General features: G+C 43.7%; 1 protein-coding gene across 1 annotated transcript in view; it reads right to left on the bottom strand.

Moving 5' to 3' along the window:
* The window catches only part of LOC129860701 (neurexin-1a-like), a 905,999-nt gene that overhangs the window by 25,354 nt on the left and 854,385 nt on the right, over positions 1-26,260 (bottom strand). The window contains exon 26 of the mRNA XM_055931415.1: positions 21,722-21,809. Coding sequence (XP_055787390.1) covers positions 21,722-21,809 — 88 coding nt within the window. The remainder of the gene's footprint in view (positions 1-21,721; positions 21,810-26,260) is intronic.

Genomic DNA, 26,260 nt, shown 5'->3' with positions numbered 1-26,260 from the left:
TTTTTTGTATTTGGTGGTGAGCTAACATAAATATACGTGCTGTTTTCGCTGTAAAACATTTTCAAAATCGGACCTGTTGGCTGGATTCACAAGATGTGTACCTTTCATTTGCTGTATTGGACTTGTTAATGTGTGAAAGTTAAATATTTCTAAAAAATATATTTTGAATTTCACGCCCTGCACTTGAAGTGGCTGTTGTCATATTGTGGCCGGCCTCGGGCTTGCAGCCAGAATAAGTTAACCACTTCTCCAATATTTTTGGCTCTATAACAAAGAAGAAACAGCAAAATCATATACATGATCAATCAACTATTAAAAACTTACATTCTCCAAATACCTTCAATGAACTACAGGACAAAATATAAACCCTCCAACCCAAAAAGGCCTGTGGTTTTGATGGTATCCTCAATAAAATTATAAAATTTACAGACAACAAATTAAAATTGGTGATACTAAGACTCTTTAACATCATCCTTAGCTCTGGCATCTTCCCCAAAATTTGGAACCAAGGACTGATCACCCCAATCCATTAAGTGGAGACAAATTTGAGCCCAATAACTACCATGGGATATGCATCAACAGCAACCTTGGGAAAATCCTCTGCATTATCATTAACAGCAGACTCGTACATTTCCTCAGTGAAACAATGTACTGAGCAAATGTCAAATTGGCTTTTAACCAAATTATCATACGACAGACCACGTATTCCCCATGCACACCCTGTAACGTTCGTCTTCCTCCTCGCCTGAAGAGGAGCAAGGATCGGACCAAAACGCAGTGTGGGTTGAATAAATAATTTTAATTATTAAACGAAGACGAAAAAACACTTGAACAAACTACAAAATAATAAACGACGTTAACAGACCTGAACTTGAGAACACATAAAACATGAACGCACGAACAGGTAGGAACAAACGAACAAACGAAACAAAACAGTACCGTGTGGTGAAACAAACACAGACACAGCAACAATCACCCACAAACAAACAGGGAGAACAGCCTACCTTAATTAATATGGTTCTCAATCAGAGGAAACGTAAAACACCTGCCCCTGATTAAGAACCATATCAGGCTAATACAACGAACCCAACATAGAAACACATAACATAGAATGCCCACCCAGCTCACGTCCTGACCAACTAAACAAAGACAAAACAAAGGAAATAAGGTCAGGAACGTGACAGTACAACCCCCCCCCCCCCCCCCCCCCCCCCCCAAGGTGCGGACTCCGGCCGCAAAACCTGAACCTATAGGGGAGGGTTTGGGTGGGCATCTGTCCACGGTGGCGGCTCTGGCTCTGGACGTGGTCCCCACCCCACCATAGTTAATCCCCGCTTCCGTGGCCTCCTCCTAATGGCTACCCACCATATTAACCCCACTGGATTAAGGGGCAGCACTTGACTGAGGGGCAACATCGGACTGAGGGGCAGCACCGGACTGAGGGGCAGCACCGGACTGAGGGGCAGCACCGGACTGAGGGGCAGCACCGGACTGAGGGGCAGCACCGGACTGAGGGGCAGCACCGGACTGAGGGGCAGCTCCGGACTGAGGGACAGCTCCGGACTGAGGGGCAGCTCCGGATTGAGGGGCAGCTCCGGACTGAGTGACGGCTCTGGCAGGTCATGGCTGGCTGACGGCTCTGGCAGGTCATGGCTGGCTGACGGCTCTGGCAGGTCATGGCTGGCTGACGGCTCTGGCAGGTCATGGCTGGCTGACGGCTCTGGCAGGTCATGGCTGGCTGACGGCTCTGGCAGGTCATGGCTGGCTGACGGCTCTGGCAGGTCATGGCTGGCTGACGGCTCTGGCAGGTCATGGCTGGCTGACGGCACTGGCAGGTCATGGCTGGCTGACGGCACTGACAGGTCATGGCTGGCTGACGGCACTGACAGGTCATGGCTGGCTGACGGCACTGGCAGGTCATGGCTGGCTGACGGCACTGGCAGGTCATGGCTGGCTGGCGGCTCTGGCTGCTCCTGTATGGCGGGCGGCCCTGGCTGCTCCTGTCTGGCGGGCGGCTCTGGCTGCTCCTGTCTGGCGGGCGGCTCTGGCTGCTCCTGTCTGGCGGGCGGCTCTGGCTGCTCCTGTCGGGCGGGAGGCTCTGGCTGCTCCTGTCGGGCGGGCGGCTCTGGCTGCTCCTGTCGGGCGGGCGGCTCTGGCTGCTCCTGTCGGGCGGGCGGCTCTGGCTGCTCCTGTCGGGCGGGCGGCTCTGGCTGCTCCTGACTGACGGACGGCTCTGAAGGCTCAGGATAGACGGGTGGCTTTGAAGGCTCAGGACAGACGGGCAGCTTTGAAGGCTCAGGACAGACGGGCAGCTTTGAAGGCTCAGGACAGACGGGCAGTTCAGACGGCGCTGGGCAGACGGATAGCGCAGACGGCACTGGGCAGACGGGCAGTGCAGGCGGCACTGGGCAGATGGGCAGTGCAGGTGGCTCTGGGCAGACGGGCAGTGCAGGCGGCGATGGGCAGTGCAGGATGGCACTGGGCAGACGGGCAGTGCAGGCGGCACTGGGCAGACGGCAGACTCTGGCCGGCTGAGGTGCACAGTAGGCCTGGTGCGTGGTGCCGGAACTGGAGGTACTGGGCTGGAGACACGCACCACAGGGTGAGTGCGTGGAGGAGGAACAGGGCTCTGGAGACGCACTGGAAGCCTGGTGTGTGGTGTAGGCACTGGTGGTAATGGGCTGGGGCGGGGAGGTGGTGCCGGATATACCGGACCGTGCAGGCGTACTGGCTCCCTTGAGCACCGAGCCTGCCCAACCTTACCTGGTTGAATGCTCCCCGTAGCCCGACCAGTGTGGGGAGGTGGAATAACCCGCACTGGGCTGTGTTGGCGAACCGGGGACACCATGCGTAAGGCTGGTGCCATGTATGCCTGCCCGAGGAGACGCACTGGAGACCAGACGCGTTGAGCCGGCTTCATGGCACCTGGCTCAATGCCCAATCTAGCCCGGCCGATACGAGGAGCTGGAATGTACCACACCGTGCTAAGCCCACTTACAGGAGACACCGTGCACTTTACCGCATAACACGGTGTCTGCCCGTACTTTCGCTCTCCACGGTAAGCTCGGGGAGTTGGCACAGGTCTCCTACCTGACTTCGCCACACTCCCTTGTAGCCCCCCCCCCAAGACATTTTTGGGCTTGACTCTCGGGCTTCCAGCCTTGCTTCCGTGCTGCCTCATACCACCGCCTCTCGGCTTTAGCTGCCTCCAGCTCTTCACGAGGGCGGCGATATTCTCCAGGTTGTGCCCAGGGTCCCTTACCGTCCAGAATTTCCTCCCATGTCCAGAAGTCCTGTGTATGCTTCCGCTGCTGTCGCTGCTGCCCGTTACCACGCTGCTTGGTCCTTGGTTGGTGGGCGATTCTGTAACGTTCGTCTTCCTCCTCGTCTGAAGAGGAGCAAGGATCGGACCAAAATGCAGCGTGAGTTGAATACATCATTTTAATTATTAAACGAAAACGAAAAAACACTTGAACAAACTACAAAATAATAAACGACGTTAACAGACCTGAACTTGAGAACACATAAAACATGAACGCACGAACAGGTAGGAACAAACGAACAAACGAAACGAAACAGTACCGTGTGGTGAAACAAACACAGACACAGCAACAATCACCCACAAACAAACAGTGAGAACAGCCTACCTTAATATGGTTCTCAATCAGAGGAAACGTAAAACACCTGCCCCTGATTAAGAACCATATCAGGCTAATACAACGAACCCAACATAGAAACACATAACCTAGAATGCCCACCCAGCTCACGTCCTGACCAACTAAACAATACAGAACAAAGGAAATAAGGTCAGGAACGTGACAGAAAGAAAGTGTCAGAGAGAGATAACAGAAGGAGTGTGAGTGTGTGAGAGAGAGAGAGAGGGAAAGTGTCAGAGAGAGATGACAGAAGGAGTGTGAGTGTGTGTGAGAGAGAGGGAAGTGTCAGAGAGAGATAACAGGAGTGTGAGTGTGTGAGAGAGAGAGGGGAAGTGTCAGAGAGAGATAACAGAAGGAGTGTGAGTATGTGAGAGAGAGAGGGAAGTGTCAGAGAGAGATAACAGAAGGAGTGTGAGTGTGCAAGAGAGAGAGGGAAAGTGTCAGAGAGAGATAACAGAAGGAGTGTGAGTGTGTGAGAGAGAGGGAAAGTGTCAGAGAGAGATAACAGAAGGAGTGTGAGTGTGTGAGAGAGAGAGGGAAAGTGTGAGAGAGAGATAACAGAAGGAGTGTGAGTGTGCAAGAGAGAGAGGGAAAGTGTCAGAGAGAGATAACAGAAGGAGTGTGAGTGTGTGAGAGAGAGGGAAAGTGTCAGAGAGAGATAACAGAAGGAGTGTGAGTGTGTGAGAGAGAGAGGGAAAGTGTGAGAGAGAGATAACAGAAGGAGTGTGAGTGTGTGTGAGAGAGCGGGAAACTGTCAGAGAGAGATAACAGAAGGAGTGTGAGTGTGTGAGAGAGAGAGGGAAAGTGTGAGAGAGAGATAACAGAAGGAGTGTGAGTGTGTGAGAGAGAGGGAAAGTGTCAGAGAGAGATAACAGAAGGAGTGTGAGTGTGTGAGAGAGAGAGGGAAAGTGTGAGAGAGAGATAACAGAAGGAGTGTGAGTGTGTGTGAGAGAGAGGGAAACTGTCAGAGAGAGATAGTGTGAGACTGTGGGGTGAGTATGATAGTAGCCTGACTCATTACTGGGAGTCTCATCCCCAGCCTTCTCATCCCCAGCCTTCATGTGGGGGCTAGGCTCTGAGAAATGGTATATTTCACACAACACAGAAGCCTTGGAATGACTGTTAATAGATGTCATGAGAGAAAAAAAACACATATCCTTAAAAAAACAACAGTATGTAGAGGGGACACAGTTTGATGATAGGGATGTGCTCAATGGGATAAGGGAAGTTGATCATTAGATTAAGCTTCCATGTCATTTCTCTCTGCTTGACTCCACTCAGGGTTTGCCCAGACTGTTCTGTGGGCTTCTGTGAGGCCGCTGTAGGACGATAGTCCAGTGATATACAGTATGATCTAAAACTGACCATGTTGGAGAGAGAGAGGGAGAGAGATAAAGAGAGGGAGAGGGGGAGAGAGAGAGATAGAAAACTTTTTAACCTGTTGAGGCTGGGGGCGCTGTTGTCACTATTTATGCTAATCGTGTAATTTTTGAAACGGCTTCCCACAACATTCTTGATCATACAATATGCATATTATTATTATTATTGGATAGAAAACAGTCTATAGTTTCTATAGGAGTTGAAATTTTGTCTCTAAGTGGAACAGAACCCATTCTACAGCAATTTCCCTGACATGGAGTCAGATTTCAGAAATGTTGGCCCCTGATCTGGAGTCAGTTAAAAGGCCACAGTTATTGCTATGAGTATACGGACACTGCTTACGTCTTCCCCTGGATGCCTTTACGTGATGACGATTTGAATGGGGTCGATTGCGCGTTCACAGGCACTACAAATTAAAAAACCCTGTAGCTAGGAACTCTTTTCTTGCTGCGTTATGCGCCTGGAGGACATCGACCCGCACTTGTTCCAAGCATTAGTGGAGGGAGTAATATTACTCTGGTCATGTTTCTACTCGTTATAGGAGTTAAAAACATCATAAGGGAGTTAATTTAAAGCGTTTTATAGCAATTTATATCCGTTTAGTGCGATTTTGGGACATTTATTTCTGAAACGCTGTGAATTGCTGGGCACGCTTCTAGTTCATCCCGAACGCAGTTGGCATTTCCACATGGCAAGAGGACAGCTTTCCACCAAAAGACGATTAGACCCAAGAAAGGATCCTTTGCCCAAGATACTGATGGAAGAACAGCTCAAAGTAGGACATTTTTATTATGATAAATCGTGTTTCTGTCGAAAAATGTTAGTGGCTTAGGACGCCATGTTTTTTGACGTAGCTTCGCTTGGCGCAAACTGTATTGAAAAGTAAGGATAATTTAAAAAATGTAATTCCGGGATTGTATTAAGAATTAAATTGTCTATCAATCCCTGTCCACCCTATATTTTTTAGTCACGTTTATGAGTATTTATGTATAAGAGTAGATCACTGTCTAATATGGCGCACGGACATTTTCTCACCAGCTGGGCTACATTTCACATTGTCTAACCATGATTTTGGTGGCTAAATATGCACATTTTCGATCAAACTCTATATGGATTGTGTAATATGATGTTACAGGAGTGTCATCTGAAGAATTCTGAGAAGGTTAGTGAAAATATTTATATATTTTGGCGATGTTGACGTTATCGCTCACTTTGGCTAGAATCAATGCTGGGCTGCTATGTGCTATGTGCTATGCTAATATAACGATTTATTGTGTTTTCGCTGTAAGACACTTAGAAAATCTGAAATATTGTCTGTATTCACAGGATCTGTGTCTTTCGATTAGTGTATGCTGTGTATTTTTACGAAATGTTTGATGATTAGTAAGTAGGTAAACACGTTGCTCTATGTAGTTATTCTAGTCCATTTGTGACGGTGGGTGCAATTGTAACCTATGCCATCTACCTGAAATATGCACATTTTTCTAACAAAACCTATCCCATACCATAAATATGTTATCAGACTGTCATCTGATGAGTTTTTTTCTTGGTTAGGGGCTATAAATATCTTAGTTTAGCCGAATTGGTGATAGCTACTGGTGTTGGTGGACAAATAAAAGATGGTGGATTATGATAATGTATTTTTAGGTAATAGATTTACATCTTTACATATTGTGTCTTCCCTGTAAAACATTTTAAAAATCGGACATGTTGGCTGGATTCACAAGATCTGTGTCTTTCATTAGCTGTATTGGACTTTAATGTGTGAAAGTTAAATATTTAAAAAAAAAATTTTTTTTGAATTTCGCGGCTCTGCCTTTCAGTGGGGGTGGGGGGGGGAGTTCCGCTAGCGGCACCCTCAGCCTAGACAGGTTAAATGATCTATTTCATGATCTATTTCACAAATTGAGAGAAAGAGCAAGCGAGAGGGATAGTCTGCTGCTATGGTACAACGTTCTCCACTTGGAATTGTGTTGAGTGTTAGTTACCACTTGCTTATGGTCAGGGAATGGTAACAGGAGAAATAGATAAAGTTCTACAACTAGGTGTAAATAGTTATAGTCATCTTGCAGGGCACTGTCATTCTACAGAGTATTGTCATGGTACAGAGTATTGTCATGGTACAGAGTACTGTCATTCTACAGAGTATTGTCATGGTACAGAGTACTGTCATTCTACAGAGTATTTTCATGGTACAGAGTACTGTCATTCTACAGAGTACTGTCATTCTACAGAGTACTGTCATTCTACAGAATATTGTCATTGGATAGAGTACTGTCATTGGATAGAGTACTGTCATTCTACAGAGTACTGTCATTCTACAGAGTATTGTCATTCTACAGAGTATTGTCATTCTACAGACCATTGTCATTCTACAGAGTACTGTCATTCTACAGAGTACTGTCATTGGACAATGCTTCTTTGAGAAGAAATTAAGCAGATTATAGTCAGAGGGTAGGACCGTAGAAAGACAAGGAGAGCGTACCACCACAGAGAGGACTGGGAGAGTACAGTAACCTGAGGAACTATTCCAGGCTGTGTCAGTCACAGAGGATCAAAGACCTTCACGGTCGGCTGGCTGCACTGTCACAGATCCAGTGTTGAGGGCTCCGCCGAGCGTGTGAATGGCCCTGAATGCAGATATTAATCAGGATATGGTGTTAGACAGCTGTCACCAGGGGAGCACGGCAGAAACGGTGTAATCTCCCCTCGCTAGCTAGAAAGGGAAGGAACGATACCAATGATATTCTGTTCAGGGAAGGAGAGCCTCTACTGCTTCCCATACTGTAGTGCCAGCTTCAAGTACTGTAGCACCAACTTCACGTACTGTCGCACCAGCCTCACATACTGTAGCACCAGCTTCACATACTGTCGCGCCAGCCTCACATACTGATGCGCCAGCCTCACATACTGTCGCGCCAGCCTCACATACTGTCGCGACAGCCTCACATACTGACGCGCCAGCCTCACATACTGTCGCGCTAGCCACACATACTGTCGCGCCAGCCTCACATACTGTCGCGACAGCCTCACATACTGACGCGCCAGCCTCACATACTGTCGCGCCAGCCTCACATACTGTCGCGCCAGGCTCACATACGGACGCGCCAGCCTCACATACTGACGCGCCAGCCTCACATACTGTCGCGCCAGCCTCACATACTCTAATAACAGCTTCACATACTCTAGTAACAGCTTTATATACTGTAGTAACAGCTTCACATACTGTCGCGACAGCCTCACATACTGACGCGCCAGCCTCACGTACTGTCGCCCCAGCCTCACGTACTGACGCGCCAGCCTCACGTACTGTCGCGCCAGCCTCACGTACTGTCGCGCCAGCCTCACGTACTGTCGCGCCAGCCTCACATACTGTCGCGCCAGCCTCACATACTGACGCCCCAGCCTCACATACTGACACGCCAGCCTCACATACTGACGTGCCAGCCTCACATTCTGACGCACCAGCCTCGCATACTCTAATACCAGCTTCACATACTCTAGTAACAGCGTTACATACTGTAGTAACAGCTTCACATACTCTAGTAACAGCTCTATAAACTGTAGTAACAGCTTCACATACTGTAGTAACAGCTTTATAAACTGTAGTAACAGCTTCACATACTGTAGTAACAGCTTCACATACTGTAGTAACAGCTTCACATACTGTAGTAACAGCTTCACATACTCTAGTAACAGCTTCACATACTCTAGTAACAGCTTCACATACTCTAGTAACAGCTTCACATACTGTAGTAACATCTTTATATACTGTAGTAACAGCTTCACATACTGTAGTAACAGCTTCACATACTGTAGTAACAGCTTCACATACTCTAGTAACAGCTTCACATACTGTAGTAACAGCTTCACATACTGTAGTAACAGCTTCACATACTGTAGTAACAGCTTCACATACTGTAGTAACAGCTTCACATACTCTAGTAACAGCTTCACATACTCTAGTAACAACGTTACATACTGTACTAACAGCTTCACATACTCCAGTAACAGCTTTATATACTCTAGTAACAGCTTTATATACTCTAGCAACAGCTTCACATACTCTAGTAACAGCTTCACATACTGTAGTAACAGCTTCACATACTCCTTTAACAGCTTCACAAACTGTAGTGACAGCTTCACATACTCTAGTAACAGCGTTACATACTGTAGTAACAGCTTCACATACTCCAGTAACAGCTTTATATACTGTAGTAACAGCTTCACATACTCTAGTAACAGCTTCACATACTGTAGTAACAGCGTTACATACTGTAGTAACAGCTTCACATACTCTAGTAACAGCTTCACATACTCTAGTAACAGCTTCACATACTCTAGTAACAGCTTCACATACTCTAGTAACAGCTTTATATACTGTAGTAACAGCTTCACATACTCTAGTAACAGCTTCACATACTGTAGTAACAGCTTCACATACTCTAGTAACAGCGTTATATACTGTAGTAACAGCTTCACATACTGTAGTAACAGCTTCACATACTCTAGTAACAGCTTCATATACTGTAGTAACAGCTTCACATACTCTAGTAACAGCTTCACATACTCTAGTAACAGCGTTACATACTGTACTAACAGCTTCACATACTCTAGTAACATCTTTATATACTGTAGTAACAGCTTCACATACTGTAGTAACAGCTTCACATACTGTAGTAACAGCTTCACATACTCCAGTAACAGCTTCACATACTGTAGTAACAGCTTCACATACTGTAGTAACAGCGTTAAATACTGTAGTAACAGCTTCACATACTCTAGTGACAGCTTCACATACTGTAGTAACAGCGTTATATACTGTAGTAACAGCTTCACATACTCTAGCAACAGCTTCACATACTCTAGTAACAGCGTTATATACTGTAGTAACAGCTTCACATACTCTAGTAACAGCTTTATATACTGTAGTAACAGCTTCACATACTCTAATAACAGGTTCACATACTGTAGTAACAGCTTCACATACTCTAGTAACAGCTTCACATACTCTAGTAACAGCGTTATATACTGTAGTAACAGCTTCACATACTCTAGTAACAGCTTCAAATACTGTAGTAACAGCTTCACATACTCTAGTAACAGCTTTATATACTGTAGTAACAGCTTCACATACTGTAGTAACAGCTTCACATACTGTAGTAACAGCTTCACATACTGTAGTAACAGCTTCACATACTCTAGTAACAGCTTTATTTACTGTAGTAACAACTTCACATACTCTAGTAACAGCTTTATTTACTGTAGTAACAGCTTCACATACTCTAGTAACAGTGTTACATACTGTAGTAACAGCTTCACATACTCCAGTAACAGCTTTATATACTCTAGTAACAGCTTCACATACTCTAGTAACAGTGTTACATACTGTAGTAACAGCTTCACATACTCCAGTAACAGCTTCACATACTCTAGTAACAGCTTCACATACTCTAGTAACAGCGTTACATACTGTAGTAACAGCTTCACATACTGTAGTAAGAGCTTCACATACTGTAGTAACAGCTTCACATACTGTAGTAACAGCTTCACATACTCTAGTAACAGCTTCACATACTGTAGTAACAGCTTCACATACTCTAGTAACAGCTTTGTTTACTGTAGTAACAGCTTCACATACTCTAGTAACAGCTTTATTTACTGTAGTAACAGCTTCACATACTCTAGTAACAGCGTTACATAATGTAGTAACAGCTTCACATACTCCAGTAACAGCTTTATATACTGTAGTAACAGCTTCACATACTCTATTAACAGCGTTACATACTGTAGTAAAAGCTTCACATACTCCAGTAACAGCTTTATATACTGTAGTAACAGCTTCACATACTGTAGTAACAGCTTCACATACTCTAGTAACAGCGTTATATACTGTAGTAACAGCTTCACATACTGTAGTAACAGCTTCACATACTCTAGTAACAGCTTCATATACTCTAGTAACAGCTTTACATACTCTAGTAACAGCGTTACATACTGTAGTAACAGCTTCACATTCTCCAGTAACAGCTTTATATACTGTAGTAACAGCTTCACATACTCTAGTAACAGCGTCACATACTGTAGTAACAGCGTTACATACTCTAGTAACAGCTTCACATACTCTAGTAACAGCTTCACATACTCTAGTAACAGCTTCACATACTCTAGTAACAGCTTTATATACTGTAGTAACGGCTTCACATACTCTAGTAACAGCTTCACATACTCTAGTAACAGCTTCACATACTCTAGTAACAGCGTTATATACTGTAGTAACAGCTTAACATACTGTAGTAACAGCTTCACATACTCTAGTAACAGCTTCATATACTGTAGTAACAGCTTCACATACTCTAGTAACAGCTTCACATACTGTAGTAACAGCTTCACATACTCTAGTAACAGCTTCACATACTCTAGTAACAGCGTTACATACTGTACTAACAGCTTCACATACTCCAGTAACAGCTTTATATACTCTAGTAACATCTTTATATACTCTAGTAACAGCTTCACATACTCTAGTAACAGCTTCACATACTGTAGTAACAGCTTCACATACTGTAGTAACAGCGTTAAATACTGTAGTAACAGCTTCACATACTCTAGTGACAGCTTCACATACTGTAGTAACAGCGTTATATACTGTAGTAACAGCTTCACATACTCTAGTAACAGCTTCACATACTCTAGTAACAGCGTTATATACTGTAGTAACAGCTTCACATACTCTAGTAACAGCTTTATATACTGTAGTAACAGCTTCACATACTCTAATAACAGCTTCACATACTGTAGTAACAGCTTCACATACTCTAGTAACAGCTTCACATACTCTAGTAACAGCGTTATATACTGTAGTAACAGCTTCACATACTCTAGTAACAGCTTCACATACTGTAGTAACAGCTTCACATACTGTAGTAACAGCTTCAAATACTCTAGTAACAGCTTCACATACTGTAGTAACAGCTTCACATACTCTAGTAACAGCTTCACATACTCTAGTAACAGCTTTATTTACTGTAGTAACAGCTTCACATACTCTAGTAACAGCTTTATTTACTGTAGTAACAGTGTTACATACTGTAGTAACAGCTTCACATACTCCAGTAACAGCTTTATATACTCTAGTAACAGCTTCACATACTCTAGTAACAGTGTTACATACTGTAGTAACAGCTTCACATACTCCAGTAACAGCTTCACATACTCCAGTAACAGCTTCACATACTCTAGTAACAGCGTTACATACTGTAGTAACAGCTTCACATACTGTAGTAAGAGCTTCACATACTGTAGTAACAGCTTCACATACTCTAGTAACAGCTTCACATACTCTAGTAACAGCTTCACATACTGTAGTAACAGCTTCACATACTCTAGTAACAGCTTTGTTTACTGTAGTAACAGCTTCACATACTCTAGTAACATCTTTATATACTGTAGTAACAGCTTCACATACTCCAGTAACAGCTTTATATACTGTAGTAACAGCTTCACATACTCTATTAACAGTGTTACATACTGTAGTAACAGCTTCACATACTCCAGTAACAGCTTTATATACTGTAGTAACAGCTTCACATACTGTAGTAACAGCTTCACATACTCTAGTGCGTTATATACTGTAGTAACAGCTTCACATACTGTAGTAACAGCTTCACATACTCTAGTAACAGCTTCATATACTCTAGTAACAGCTTCACATACTCTAGTAACAGCGTTACATACTGTAGTAACAGCTTCAAATACTGTAGTAACAGCTTCCACATACTGTAGTAACAGCTTCACATACTGTAGTAACAGCTTTACATACTGTAGTAACAGCTTCACATACTGTAGTAACAGCTTCACATACTCTAGTAACAGCTCCACATACTGTAGTGCTTAGTGCAGCTGGAGCAGGTTCTGACAGATGACCTTGTCAGTGATAGAGACGATGCTGCAATGCTCAGAACAGTTTGAAAAGATGTGGGAAAATCAGCTCCAAGTTATTTTCATTTTGGAAATCTTTTCCAAAGTATACCCACACATAACAGAGGTATATACACTGAGTGTACAAAACATTAAGATCACCTTTCTAATATTGAGGTGCACCCCCTTTTGCCCTCAGAACAGTCTCAATTTGTCAGGGCATGGACTCTACAAGGTGTTGAAAGTGTTCCACAGGGATGCTGGCCCATGTTGACTCCAATGCTTCCCACAGTTGTTTCAAGTTGGCTGGTTGTCCTTTGGGTGGTGGACCATTCTTGATACACATAGGAAACAATTAAGCGTGAAAAACTCAGCAGTGTTGCAATTCTTGGCACACTCAAACAGGTGCGCCTGACACCTACTACCATATCTCGTTAAAAAGGCACTTAAATATTTTGTCATGCCCATTTACCCTTGTGAAATGCACACACACAATCTATGTCTCAACTGTCTCAAGGCTTAAAAATCCTTCTTTAACTTGCCTCTTCCCCTTCATCTAGATTGATTGAAGTGGATTTAACAGGTGACATATAAGGGATCATAGCTCTGACCTGCATTCACCTGGTAAGTCTTACCATGTTACCATGTTACTAATGTTTTTTACACTTAGTGTATGTGATCGTATACAAATGTAAGCAAGGTTTGCAATGATTACATTTTAGTCAAATATTTTATATATATATGGGCTTCTTGCAGTCTACAAATTATTTGTGATTATGTTTCGGCCCCCCGACCATCCGCTCGAGAGAAGAAAAAAAAGGGGGAAAAAAGAAAGAAAGAATCTAGTTGGTGATCCCTGACGTATACTCATCTCATTGCATTTTCTTTTGACTGAGGTAAGCAGATCTCGCATGGAAAAGTCTCCTTGGGGATATGAGGAGTCTAGATGTGTACAGCCTAGACTTTGAGATATGAATAATGGGTAATAAATACTTAGTATGTAGCCTAACAGACAACTGCCTGTACAACAGACAGACAGACAGTAGTCTGACAGAGTGCTGTGGACTAGACATTAATTTAGTGCTGGCTTTATTACTGTGTAAAGATCGATAAAGAGAGAGCTAAGGCCTTGAATTGGAAACTAATTGTTTTGCCTTGCGCTCAATCCACTTGGCGCTCAATCCACTCAATCCAGCACGTTAGGAAATCCCTCTATACTGAAGGGAAGCACTTGCTGTCTTTGGCAAAGTTGGTAGATTCAAGCCCAGGTTTTTTAATAGGAACATCATAAATATAAGAATTTGACCCACGATTTGTTGGAGAAATGTGGATGTATATGTTCAATATGCATCGTGGTTATGTAGCTTAAAGTATTGCTGTCTAGCACATTTTACTGTGTCTATTTGTAAGATTGCAAAACTAGCATTTCACTTTTTGAGAAATGTAGACATAGACAGTCAATGTGTTGTTTATTACAATATGAATAGATAGGGCAAGTTGTGTCAGCAAGCGATATGTCAAAGCCTCCTTCCCTAGCAGCTGTAGCAGGAAGTAAACAGGAACATTATATTTGTTTACAAATTGCTTACAGTACCTGGAATTGAGGGCAAGTCATAACCTTAAGAATGTATCTATTATGGCTGGTAAAGCAATCAGAAAACATTTTGCCGGGATATTTTATGTACAGTTTAACTTTGCAGAGTGAATCGGTAAACACAGAGCGTTATAGACTATCAGTAAACACATCCTTGATCCTGAACTAAAAGGATCTTGTTTGAAAAGAGTTGGCTTCATCACCAGTTGTGTTGTCTTAGAGAACAGTTACTGTTTAGATGGCGTTTGTTGGTTTGCTTTCCTGTGCCGTGTGTTTGTGTTTGAAAACGAGAGAGAGACAGAGAGAGAGAGAGAGAGAGTGAGAGAGAGAGAGAGAGAGAGAGAGAGAGAGAGAGAGAGAGAAAGAGAAAGATAGTTTGTGTGTGAGAGAGAGTGAGAGAAAGAGAAAGAGAGAGAAAGTGAGTGTGTGTGTGTGTGTGTGTGTGTGTGTGTGTGTGTGTGTGTGTGTGTGTGTGTGTGTGTGTGTGTGTGTGTGTGTGTGTGTGTGTGTGTGTACGTGTATGTGAGAGCGTGTGTGTGTGTGTGTGTGTGTGTGTGTGTGTGTGTGTGTGTGTGTGTGTGTGTGTGTGTGTTTGTGTGTGTGTGTGTGTGTGTGTGTGTCTTTGTGTGTTTTCCTAGGAGACAATACTAAAACAATGACAATGCTCCTAAAGATGTTATGTGTAAGTAATCAGCACCTCATAAGGGCTGATGTACGTAACACAACAGGATACTAGTCCGACTGGCTGGCTGTTATGCGTTTACAGGAATTAATGACAGTTGGGACCTAACTCGCCAACCAGGGAGCATTTCACAAAAACAATTAAACTAGCTCTACACACTCATGGCGGAACCAGTGAAGGGTTTTTAAAATGACGGTCTGGAATATGTTCTGGGATTCATCCAATGACATTGAGGAGTATACAATCTCAGTCATCGGCTTCATCAAGAAGTGCATCGATGACGTCGTCCCCACAGTGACCGTAGCTTAGTGAAGCTATCATCAAGGCAAAGGGTGGCTACTTTGAAGAATCTAAAATCTAAAAGATATTTATTTGTTTAACACTTTTTTGGTTACTACATGATTCCATATGTCTTATTCCATAGTTTTGATGTCTTCACTATTATTCTACAATGTAGAAGATAGCAAAAATAAAGAAGAACCCTTGAATGAGTAGGTGTTCAAACCTTTGTGTCCTTTAGGTATAAATGATTCGGGAGACAGGCGCAGGAATGCGTAATAGGAACTTTCAGTAAGCCCTAATTATAGCGTGCCGTGTAAAGGCACGGGGACGAAGACCAAACAAGCACGTAACAAAACACAGGGCAGAAACCCAAAACAGAAGAGCGAGAAGTACCTCGAATAAATAACACATGCGCACAATGATTAACAGACGGGACGAGACCCGTAATCATCTGCGCAATCCACAACGGCACAAAAGCCAATACACAGCACAGGTACTCAAACGCACATTGTTATATACAAATACTAATCAGTGGGAATAGGGGACAGGTGTGCGTGATGAAAGTTCCAGAGGGATCTGTGACACTTTGACTGGAACTGTAAATATAAAATAATTACAACATTGTCTTTGTCACTCAAAATCATTGTAATATGGTTCATCTTAAAAATCAAAATGGAAATGTAAAATTTTACCAGAAAGCATTCTTAGATTGTGGGAAAAGGCCGCACTTGACTGTTGCACTTGAATCATCCCCATGGTGAATGATTAAGCCCACTACGCTATAAACCACACACTATTGCAGAGACTTTGATATTGCCGCAGTTGATATGGTGAAAACAATGTGTGGGGAGGCCGAGGCACAGAAATTCACATCAGATAACACAGCAAAACAAAGAATTTATGCTATAGATAGCAATCAAGAGGAGACTGACTGAAAGACTTAAAAACTCCCCAGGTTATGCTTTCCAAATGGACTTTAGCTGTGAGGGCAGAGATGCCCATGAATTGACTTTTGCTCGTTACATGTCAGGGGATGCAATTCACGAGGACATATTGTTCTGTCTCACGATTCTCGAGCATGACACGGCACAGGGGATGTTAAGTGCGCTGCATGCCTATACTGACAAAAAAACGGATTCCCTGGGATCGAATAGTGAGCTTTTGCACAGATGGGGCTCCGTCTATCACGAGACGGCAGCAGTGTTGTGAAGAACTTAAGTAAGTAAAAATACTTTAAAGTACTACTGAAGTAGTTTTATGGAGTATCTTTACTTTGCTATTTATATGTTTGACAACTTTTATTTCACTACATTCCTAAATAAAATTATGTACTTTCTACTCCATACATTTTCCCCTGACACCCAAAAATTACATTTTGAATGCTTAGCAGGACAGGGAAATTGACTAATTCACACACTTATCAAAAGAACATCCCTGGTCATCCCTACTGCCTCTGATTTGGTGGACTCACTAAACACATTTTGTTTGTAAATTATGTTGGAGTGTTGGAGTGTGCCCCTGGCTATCATAAATAGATAAAACATGAAAAGAAAATGGTGCTGTCTGGTTTGATTTTTTTTTTTTTTAAACTTTTATTTTTAAAACCAAATACTTTTAGATTTTAACTCCAGTAGGATTTTACTGGGGGACTTTCACTTTTACTTGAGTCACTTTCAAATAACGTATCTTTACTTTTACTCAAGTACGACAATTGGGTACTTTTTCGACCACTGGACGGCAGGCAGGCCTCTGCACTCTAGTTGTGAATGTATCTCCCTCTGCCATATGGACACATTGTATGATACACCCACTGAGCTATAACAGATCCACTGAGATCACTGGAGGCAAAGAGCTGAGCGCAGAACTTGGAGATATGCAGCTTGAACATTAAACTAGGTTGCCGAACGCATTTTCGCATAACTATGTGGTGATATGGGATCAAAGCATGACAATGTTCTATTTCACACAGAGGCCTGGTGGTTGTCAAAGGGGAGCGTTTGGAAATAGTTTTGAATTGAGAGAGGAACTGTTTTCATTCACAATGGATGTAAAAAACAGACTGTTGACTTTGTAATGAAATGAAAATGTGTTTCCTTGCCTATGTAACAGACATATTTGGGAAACTTAACACAAGCATGCAGGGGAATCAGCTAAATCTATTGGACTGTGATCCTGGCTCAGTTCACATGCCGGTCAGTGAAATCGAACAGCTGATCGAGCTCTCTCGTTAGCTGGTCCTCGCTACATATTCGTCGCCAAACCCACTGGCTCCAGGTCATCTATAAGTATTTGCTAGGTAAATCACCGCCTTATCTCAGCTCACTGGTCACCATAGCAACACCCACCCGTGGTGCACGCTCAAGCAGGTCTATTTCACTGGTCATCCCCAAAGCCAACACCTCCTTTGGCATCCTTTCCTTCCAGTTCTCTGCTGCCAATGACTGGAAGGAATTGCAAAAATCACTGAAGTTGGAGACTTATATCTCCCTCACTAACTTCAAGCATCGGCTGTCAGAGCAGCTTACCGATCGCTGCAACTGTACACAGCCGATCTGTAAATAGCCCATCCAACCAACTACCTACCTCATCCCCATATTTGTTTGTCTGCTCTTTTGCACACCAGTATTTCTACTTGCCCATCCTCATCTGCCCATATATCACTCCAGTGTTAATTGCTAAATTGTAATTACTTTGCCACTATTTATTGCCTTACCTCCTAACGTCATTTGCACACATTGTATACAGACTTTGCTATTGTGTTATTGACTGTATGTTTGTTAATCCATGTGTAACTCTGTGTTGTTTTTGTCACACTGCTTTGCTTAATCTTGGCCAGGTCGCAGTTGTACATGAGAACCTCTTCTCAACTGGCCTACCTGGTTAAATAAAGGTGAAAAAAAATAATATATATACATATAATGTCACTAAATGCTGCAGACAACGCATTCATGGGTCACTATGGAGGAGTTTCTGACAAATGGAATACTGTGCCATCTGACAGCGAGCATTACAACTCATGGTACACTGATTCAATGCTCTCGTCTGCAGTAAAAACAAATAACAATCCAGGTTGGATTTGACAGGAGAGATGAGGTGCGCACTGTCGACCACACCCCCTGACTTTGAGAAGCTGACATGCATCAAGGACACCCATCTCATTAGTGGTGGTGAGATATGAGACATTTTGTCAGTCTAATTTACAATTTACTTAGTAGGCCCACATTAAAGTAAGCGATGCTGAGTTGAGAAGAAAATCACAAATACTGTTAGAATGTTTTGCAATTGACTGCCGTAGCCCAATTAAAAAAGATAACATTAGATGCAAGTATTGCATTGTCTAAAATGCAATACTTGACTGAGGGACCTCACATATGTTGTATGTATGGGAGACAAAGGACGGGTTAGTCATTTACAATTCATGTCAACCCCTATTATTTCCCACAGAGTGAGTCCATGTAACTTTTGATGTGGTTATTTAAGCCAAATTTGACTCCTGAACTCATTTAGATTGTTTAGACAAAGGGGCTGATTACCTATGCAACGACTATGTTTTAGTTCAATCTTTTTTATCCTAAAAAAAATAAATCTACATTTTCTTTCACTTTGATATTAGAGAATTGTGTGTATATTGTTGACAGAAATGAAATAATTTTTTGAACACAATAAAAGGTGAATAAATCCAAGGGGTTTGACAACTTTTACAAGGTAATGTATGTGATGTGAGGCAAGGTTGTGGTTCGAGTCCATTTCAATTCATTCAATTCAAAAAGTAGATTGGAACTCCCAGAATTGGAATGGAATTGACCCACATCCTGGTGTGAAGGTAACTCACACTTTGAGGTAAGTAGACAAAATACTGTCATGAGTTACACACATAAATACTTGTGAACCACTGCTTTACTATAGCTTTACCACCGTGCGCTAGTTAATTGGTGCGTAGTGGAGTGGACTGACTGACTGTGATAGTGACACAATAGACGTAAATCAATTTCTACAGTAACTTCAATACAGTGTCTTAAAAACCTTGATGGTGGACTGACCATGAGACTATGGTGAGAGTCTGACTGGTGGTATGGTGAGAGACTGACTGGCGGTACGGTGACAGACTGACTGGCGGTACGGTGAGAGACTGACTGGCGGTACGGTGACAGACTGACTGACTGACTGGCGGTACGGTGAGAGACTGATTGACTGATGGTACGGTGAGAGACTGACTGGCGGTACGGTGAGAGACTGACTGATGGTATGGTGAGAGACTGACTGGCGGTACGGTGACAGACTGACTGGCGGTACGGTGAGAGACTGACTGGCGGTACGGTGACAGACTGATTGACTGATGATACGGTGAGAGACTGACTGACTGGCGGTACGGTGAGAGACTGATTGACTGATGGTACGGTGAGAGACTGACTACTGACTGACTGACTGGCGGTACAGTGAGAGACTGACTGACTGACTGACAGTACGATGAGAGACTGACTGACTGGCAGTATGGTGAGAGACTGACTGACTGACTGACTGACTGACGGTACAGTGAGACACTGACTGGCGGTACGTTGAGAGACTGACTGACTGACTGACTAGCGGTACGGTGAGAGACTGACTGGCGGTACGGTGAGAGACTGACTGACTTGCGGTACGGTGAGAGACTGATTGACTGACAGGCGGTACGGTGAGAGACTGACTGACTGACGGTACAGTGAGAGACTGACTGGCGGTACGTTGAGAGACTGACTGACTAACTGGCGGTATGGTGAGAGACTGACTGACCGACTCGCGGTATGGTGAGAGACTGACTGGCGGTACGGTGAGAGACTGACTGACTGACTTGCGGTATGGTGAGAGACTGACTGGCGGTATGGTGAGAGACTGACTGGCGGTACGGTGAGAAACTGACTAACAGTACGGTGAGAGACCGACTGACTGACTGGCGGTACGGTGAGAGACTGATTGACTGACGGTATGGTGAGAGACTGACTACTGACTGACTGGCGGGCGGTATGGTGAGAGACTGACTGACTTGCAGTACGGTGAGAGACGGACTGACTGACTGACAGTACGGTGAGAGACTGACTGACTGACTGGCGGTATGGTGAGAGACTGACTGACTGACGGTACAGTGAAAGACTGACTGTCGGTACGTTGAGAGACCGACTGACTGGCGGTATGGTGAGAGACTGACTGACTGACTGACTGACTAGCGGTATGGTGAGAGACTGACTGGCGGTACGGTAAGAGACTGACTGGCGGTACGGTGAGAGACTGACTGACTGGCGGTATGGTGAGAGATTGACTGACTGACTGGCGGCACGGTGAGAGACTGACTGACTGACTGGCGGTACGGTGAGAGACTGACTGACTGACTGACTGACGGTACGGTGAGAGACTGACTGACTGACGGTATGGTGAGACACTGACTGACTGACTGGCGGTACGGTGAGAGACTGACTGACTGACGGTACGGTGAGTGACTGACTGACTGACTGGCGGTACGGTGAGAGACTGACTGACTGACGGTACAGTGAAAGACTGACTGTCGGTACGTTGAGAGACTGACTGACTGGCGGTATGGTGAGAGACTGACTGACTGACTGACTGACTAGCGGTATGGTGAGAGACTGACGGGCGGTACGGTAAGAGACTGACTGGCGATACGGTGAGAGACTGACTGACTGGCGGTATGGTGAGAGATTGACTGACTGACTGGCGGCACGGTGAGAGACTGACTGACTGACTGACTGACTGGCGGTACGGTGAGAGACTGACTGACTGACTGACTGGCGGTACGGTGAGAGACTGACTGACTGACGGTATGGTGAGAGACTGACTGACTGACTGGCGGTACGGTGAGAGACTGACTGACTGACGGTACGGTGAGAGACTGACTGACTGACTGACTGGCGGTACGGTGAGAGACTGACTGACTGACTGGCGGTACGGTGAGAGACTGACTGACTGACTGGCGGTACAGTGAGAGACTGACTGACTGACTGACTGGCGGTACGGTGAGAGACTGACTGACTGACGGTATGGTGAGAGACTGACTGACTGACTGGCGGTACGGTGAGAGACTGACTGACTGACGGTACGGTGAGAGACTGACTGACTGACTGGCGGTACGGTGAGAGACTGACTGACTGACTGGCGGTACGGTGAGAGACTGACAGCGACATCCAGAGACAGAAGGAATAAAAAGAGATGACTAACCTAACCCACCTGAGCTCGGCTCACAGGGATCAATGTCCTCGTCATCGCTCGGACACTCCGCAGATGCCACCGGCAGATCGTCCGTCGTCTGGAGGGAACAGAGAAAAAAAGAGAGGGTTAGGAATGAGAGCAGGGTAAACAAACAGCAGAATAAGGAAGAACCCCAGTCAACCAGGTCATGAAGTGTGTTCACCATCCCGCAGATGATACCATAGTAGTAAAAGGACAGATTGTGGCAATTCAGCTGTTAGATAAACTCATGGATGCTAGCTGCTCCTGTAGACTTCCAGTCATTGCGCTAAAGTTAGGTTACATTGGCTGCGAAACTACCTCTAACTTCCTTTATACTGGAGATATACAAATGGTATCAACGAGTTCATCTGACTCTGGTTAAGTAGAAAATAGGTTAGTATCACACTCCCTTTAAGGATCAGACACCTAGGCACTGAGACTGTTTCTACACACATGCATTGAGGATACTGAATAGCTGACTGAATATGAGAGAGCGAGAGAGCGAGAGAGAGAGAGCGAGAGCGAGAGCGAGAGAGAGAGAGCGAGAGAGAGAGAGAGAGAGAGAGAGAAAAAGAGAGAGAGAAAAAGAGAGAGAGAAAAAGAGAGAGAGAAAAAGAGAGAGAGAGAGAGAGAGAGAGGCAGTTTAACAGTTAACTGAGAAAGATTGTTGTTCCAATCCACACCTCCAAACCCATCACACTATCAATCCTGGAATCTAGAAGGTTTGAATGAACAAATCTGGATAGAATGACAGATTGGAATGGAATCATGGAAACTCATACTGTTTAGCTGGGGGATTTATCTGTCAAATACAGTTGTAGTTGGCTAACGGCCACAAATACCAGCTGCTACTCCTGCCTCTGTTTTCCAGGCGACACTATTGTCCTTACAGAAATTAGATTTGATTATTGAGGAACAATAGAGGGTAAAGTTCACAGCGCTTACTGTCAACTCGAACTAAGCTCATACTAAGGCACAGCCAGTGTGCGGAAACAAATAGCCCTCCAAGGGACTGTTTAGTGCCATCACAAAACACCACTGACATTTAGAGGGATTGTTTTGTGCCATCACAAAACACCACTGACATTTAGAGGGATTGTTTTGTGCCATCACAAAACACCACTGACATTTAGAGGGATTTTTTTGTGCCATCACAAAACACCACTGACATTTAGAGGGATTGTTTTGTGCCATCACAAAACACCACTGACATTTAGAGGGATTTTTTTGTGCCATCACCAAACACCACTTACATTTAGAGGGATTGTTTAGTGCCATCACTAAACACCACTGACATTTAGAGCGATTGTTTAGTGCCATCACAAAACACCACTGACATTTAGAGGGATTGTTTTGTGCCATCACAAAACACCACTGACATTTAGAAGGATTTTTTTGTGCCATCACCAAACACCACTTACATTTAGATTGATTGTTTAGTGCCATCACTAAACACCACTGACATTTAGAGGGATTGTTTAGTGCCATCACAAAACACCACTGACATTTAGAGGGATTGTTTAGTGCCATCACAAAACACCACTGACATTTAGAGGGATTGTTTAGTGCCATCACCAAACACCACTGACATTTAGAGGGATTGTTTAGGGCCATCACCACTGACATTTAGAGGGATTGTTTAGGACCATCACCACTGACATTTATGGATGTGGATGGATGCCTGAACAAGACATCGATATTTTGGGTCATGGCTAGGAATCTTTATATTTACGTAGCTAGCAGACCAGACCAGCTGAATATAGATCAACAACACCTGTTCATATGATCTTTACGTAGCTAACAGACCAGACCAGCTGAATATAGATCAACAACACCTGTTCATATGATATTTACGTAGCTAGCTGACCAGACCAGCTGAATATAGATCAACAACACCTGTTCATATGATCTTTACGTAGCTAACAGACCAGACCAGCTGAATATAGATCAACAACACCTGTTCATATGATATTTACATAGCTAGCAGACCAGACCAGCTGAATATAGATTAACAACACCTGTTCATATGATATTTACGTAGCTAACAGACCAGACCAGCTGAATATAGATCAACAACACCTGTTCATATGATATTTACGTAGCTAACAGACCAGACCAGCTGAATATAGATCAACAACACCTGTTCATATGATCTTTACGTAGCTAACAGACCAGACCAGCTGAATATAGATCAACAACACCTGTTCATATGATATTTACGTAGCTAGCTGACCAGACCAGCTGAATATAGATCAACAACACCTGTTCATATGATCTTTACGTAGCTAACAGACCAGACCAGCTGAATATAGATCAACAACACCTGTTCATATGATATTTACGTAGCTAACAGACCAGACCAGCTGAATATAGATCAACAACACCTGTTCATATGATCTTTACGTAGCTAACAGACCAGACCAGCTGAATATAGATCACCAACACCTGTTCATATGATATTTACGTAGCTAGCAGACCAGACCAGCTGAATATAGATCAACAACACCTGTTCATATGATCTTTACGTAGCTAACAGACCAGACCAGCTGAATATAGATCAACAACACCTGTTCATATGATATTTACGTAGCTAGCTGACCAGACCAGCTGAATATAGATCAACAACACCTGTTCATATGATCTTTACGTAGCTAGCAGACCAGACCAGCTGAATATAGATCAACAACACCTGTTCATATGATATTTACGTAGCTAGCAGACCAGACCAGCTGAATATAGATCAACAACACCTGTTCATATGATCTTTACGTAGCTAACAGACCAGACCAGCTGAATATAGATCAACAACACCTGTTCATATGATCTTTACGTAGCTAGCTGACCAGACCAGCTGAATATAGATCAACAACACCTGTTCATATGATCTTTACGTAGCTAACAGACCAGACCAGCTGAATATAGATCAACAACACCTGTTCATATGATCTTTACGTAGCTAACAGACCAGACCAGCTGAATATAGATCAACAACACCTGTTTATATGATATTTACGTAGCTAACAGACCAGACCAGCTGAATATAGATCAACAACACCTGTTCATATGATCTTTACGTAGCTAACAGACCAGACCAGCTGAATATAGATCAACAACACCTGTTCATATGATCTTTACGTAGCTAACAGACCAGACCAGCTGAATATAGATCAACAACACCTGTTCATATGATCTTTACGTAGCTAACAGACCAGACCAGCTGAATATAGATCAACAACACCTGTTCATATGATCTTTACGTAGCTAGCAGACCAGACCAGCTGAATATAGATCAACAACACCTGTTCATATGATCTTTACGTAGCTAACAGACCAGACCAGCTGAATATAGATTAAGATCAACCAAATGTGCTCTGCAGGGAAAGAGAAAGCCAGGGTTTTTGATTTAGGTACATCTGTGTTTAGTGGTTTCTTTGTCTGTCATCCATAACATTTCTAACATTATCATGACCTTCAAGTAGCTAGCAGACCTGGTCAGAGGTTTGTGGCAGAGAGAGAAAGTAGAGGCTTGGTTTGTTTAGTTTTTTGGTACATCTGTGCTCGGTGAGGCTCATTGAGCCCTGCCTGGGGAAGCCGTCCAAATGTAAATTTAATTTGCTGTGCATGAGTCTGATATACAGTGTCGCCCAGTGTCAGCCCGGCCAGATGGCAGAGCCGGCGGATTCATGGATTGCCACATCCATCACCGAGCCGACGTGATTTGTTATTCTGGCGGGGGATCCTGACACTCCTCCTCCTGCAGCTACATAGAGGAGGCACCAACAGACAGACAGGCAAGAGGTACGCACGGCGATCAATACATCTCCCTCGCGCACTCCGTCTTTCGTTCTGTTCTCCTACATAGTGCCCCATATGAGGATGATCGTCTACACTGTACTTCATGGCTTTACAACCAGAATATGCTGTCATGTTCAGTAAATAACGAATTTCAGTTCCAATCTCAAGGAGTGAGATCAGCCAGTGATGCTTCTGAAAATATAGAGTATACAGTAGCTTTCCCTACCATATGACACATCTTTGACCCATCTTATCTAAATCGGTCTCACATACATAGTCCCTTCAGACAGTATTTCACACCCCTTGACTTTTTCCACTTTGTTAATGGCTTACATTTGATTTGTGTCACACACTACCCCATAATGTAAAAGTGGAATTGTTTGTTTTGAAATGATTACAAATAAATACAAACATGAAAAGTTGAAATGTCTTGTCAAAGTATTCAATCCCTTTGTTATGGCAAGCCTAAATAAATTCAGGAGTAAAAATGTACTTTAGGATTTTGGCAGAGGCCCTTTAACTAGCATTGGAAGTCTATGGATATGTTATAGCATGCTAGCAGATACCCATAGACTTCCAGCCATTTCACTTCGCTAGTTAGCATCAGCTTGTGAAACTACCGTTAACTTCCTTCATGCTAGACACAGAGACATAAAAATGGTATCCACAAGTTCATCTAACTCTGGGGAAGTAAATGAAGGGCCTCATTGCCAAAATTTTGAAGTATCCCTT

Source organism: Salvelinus fontinalis, chromosome 1 (assembly GCF_029448725.1).
Source record: "Salvelinus fontinalis isolate EN_2023a chromosome 1, ASM2944872v1, whole genome shotgun sequence".
NCBI classification, from domain to species: Eukaryota; Metazoa; Chordata; class Actinopteri; order Salmoniformes; family Salmonidae; genus Salvelinus; species Salvelinus fontinalis.
This window is presented reverse-complemented; position numbering and strand designations above follow the sequence as displayed.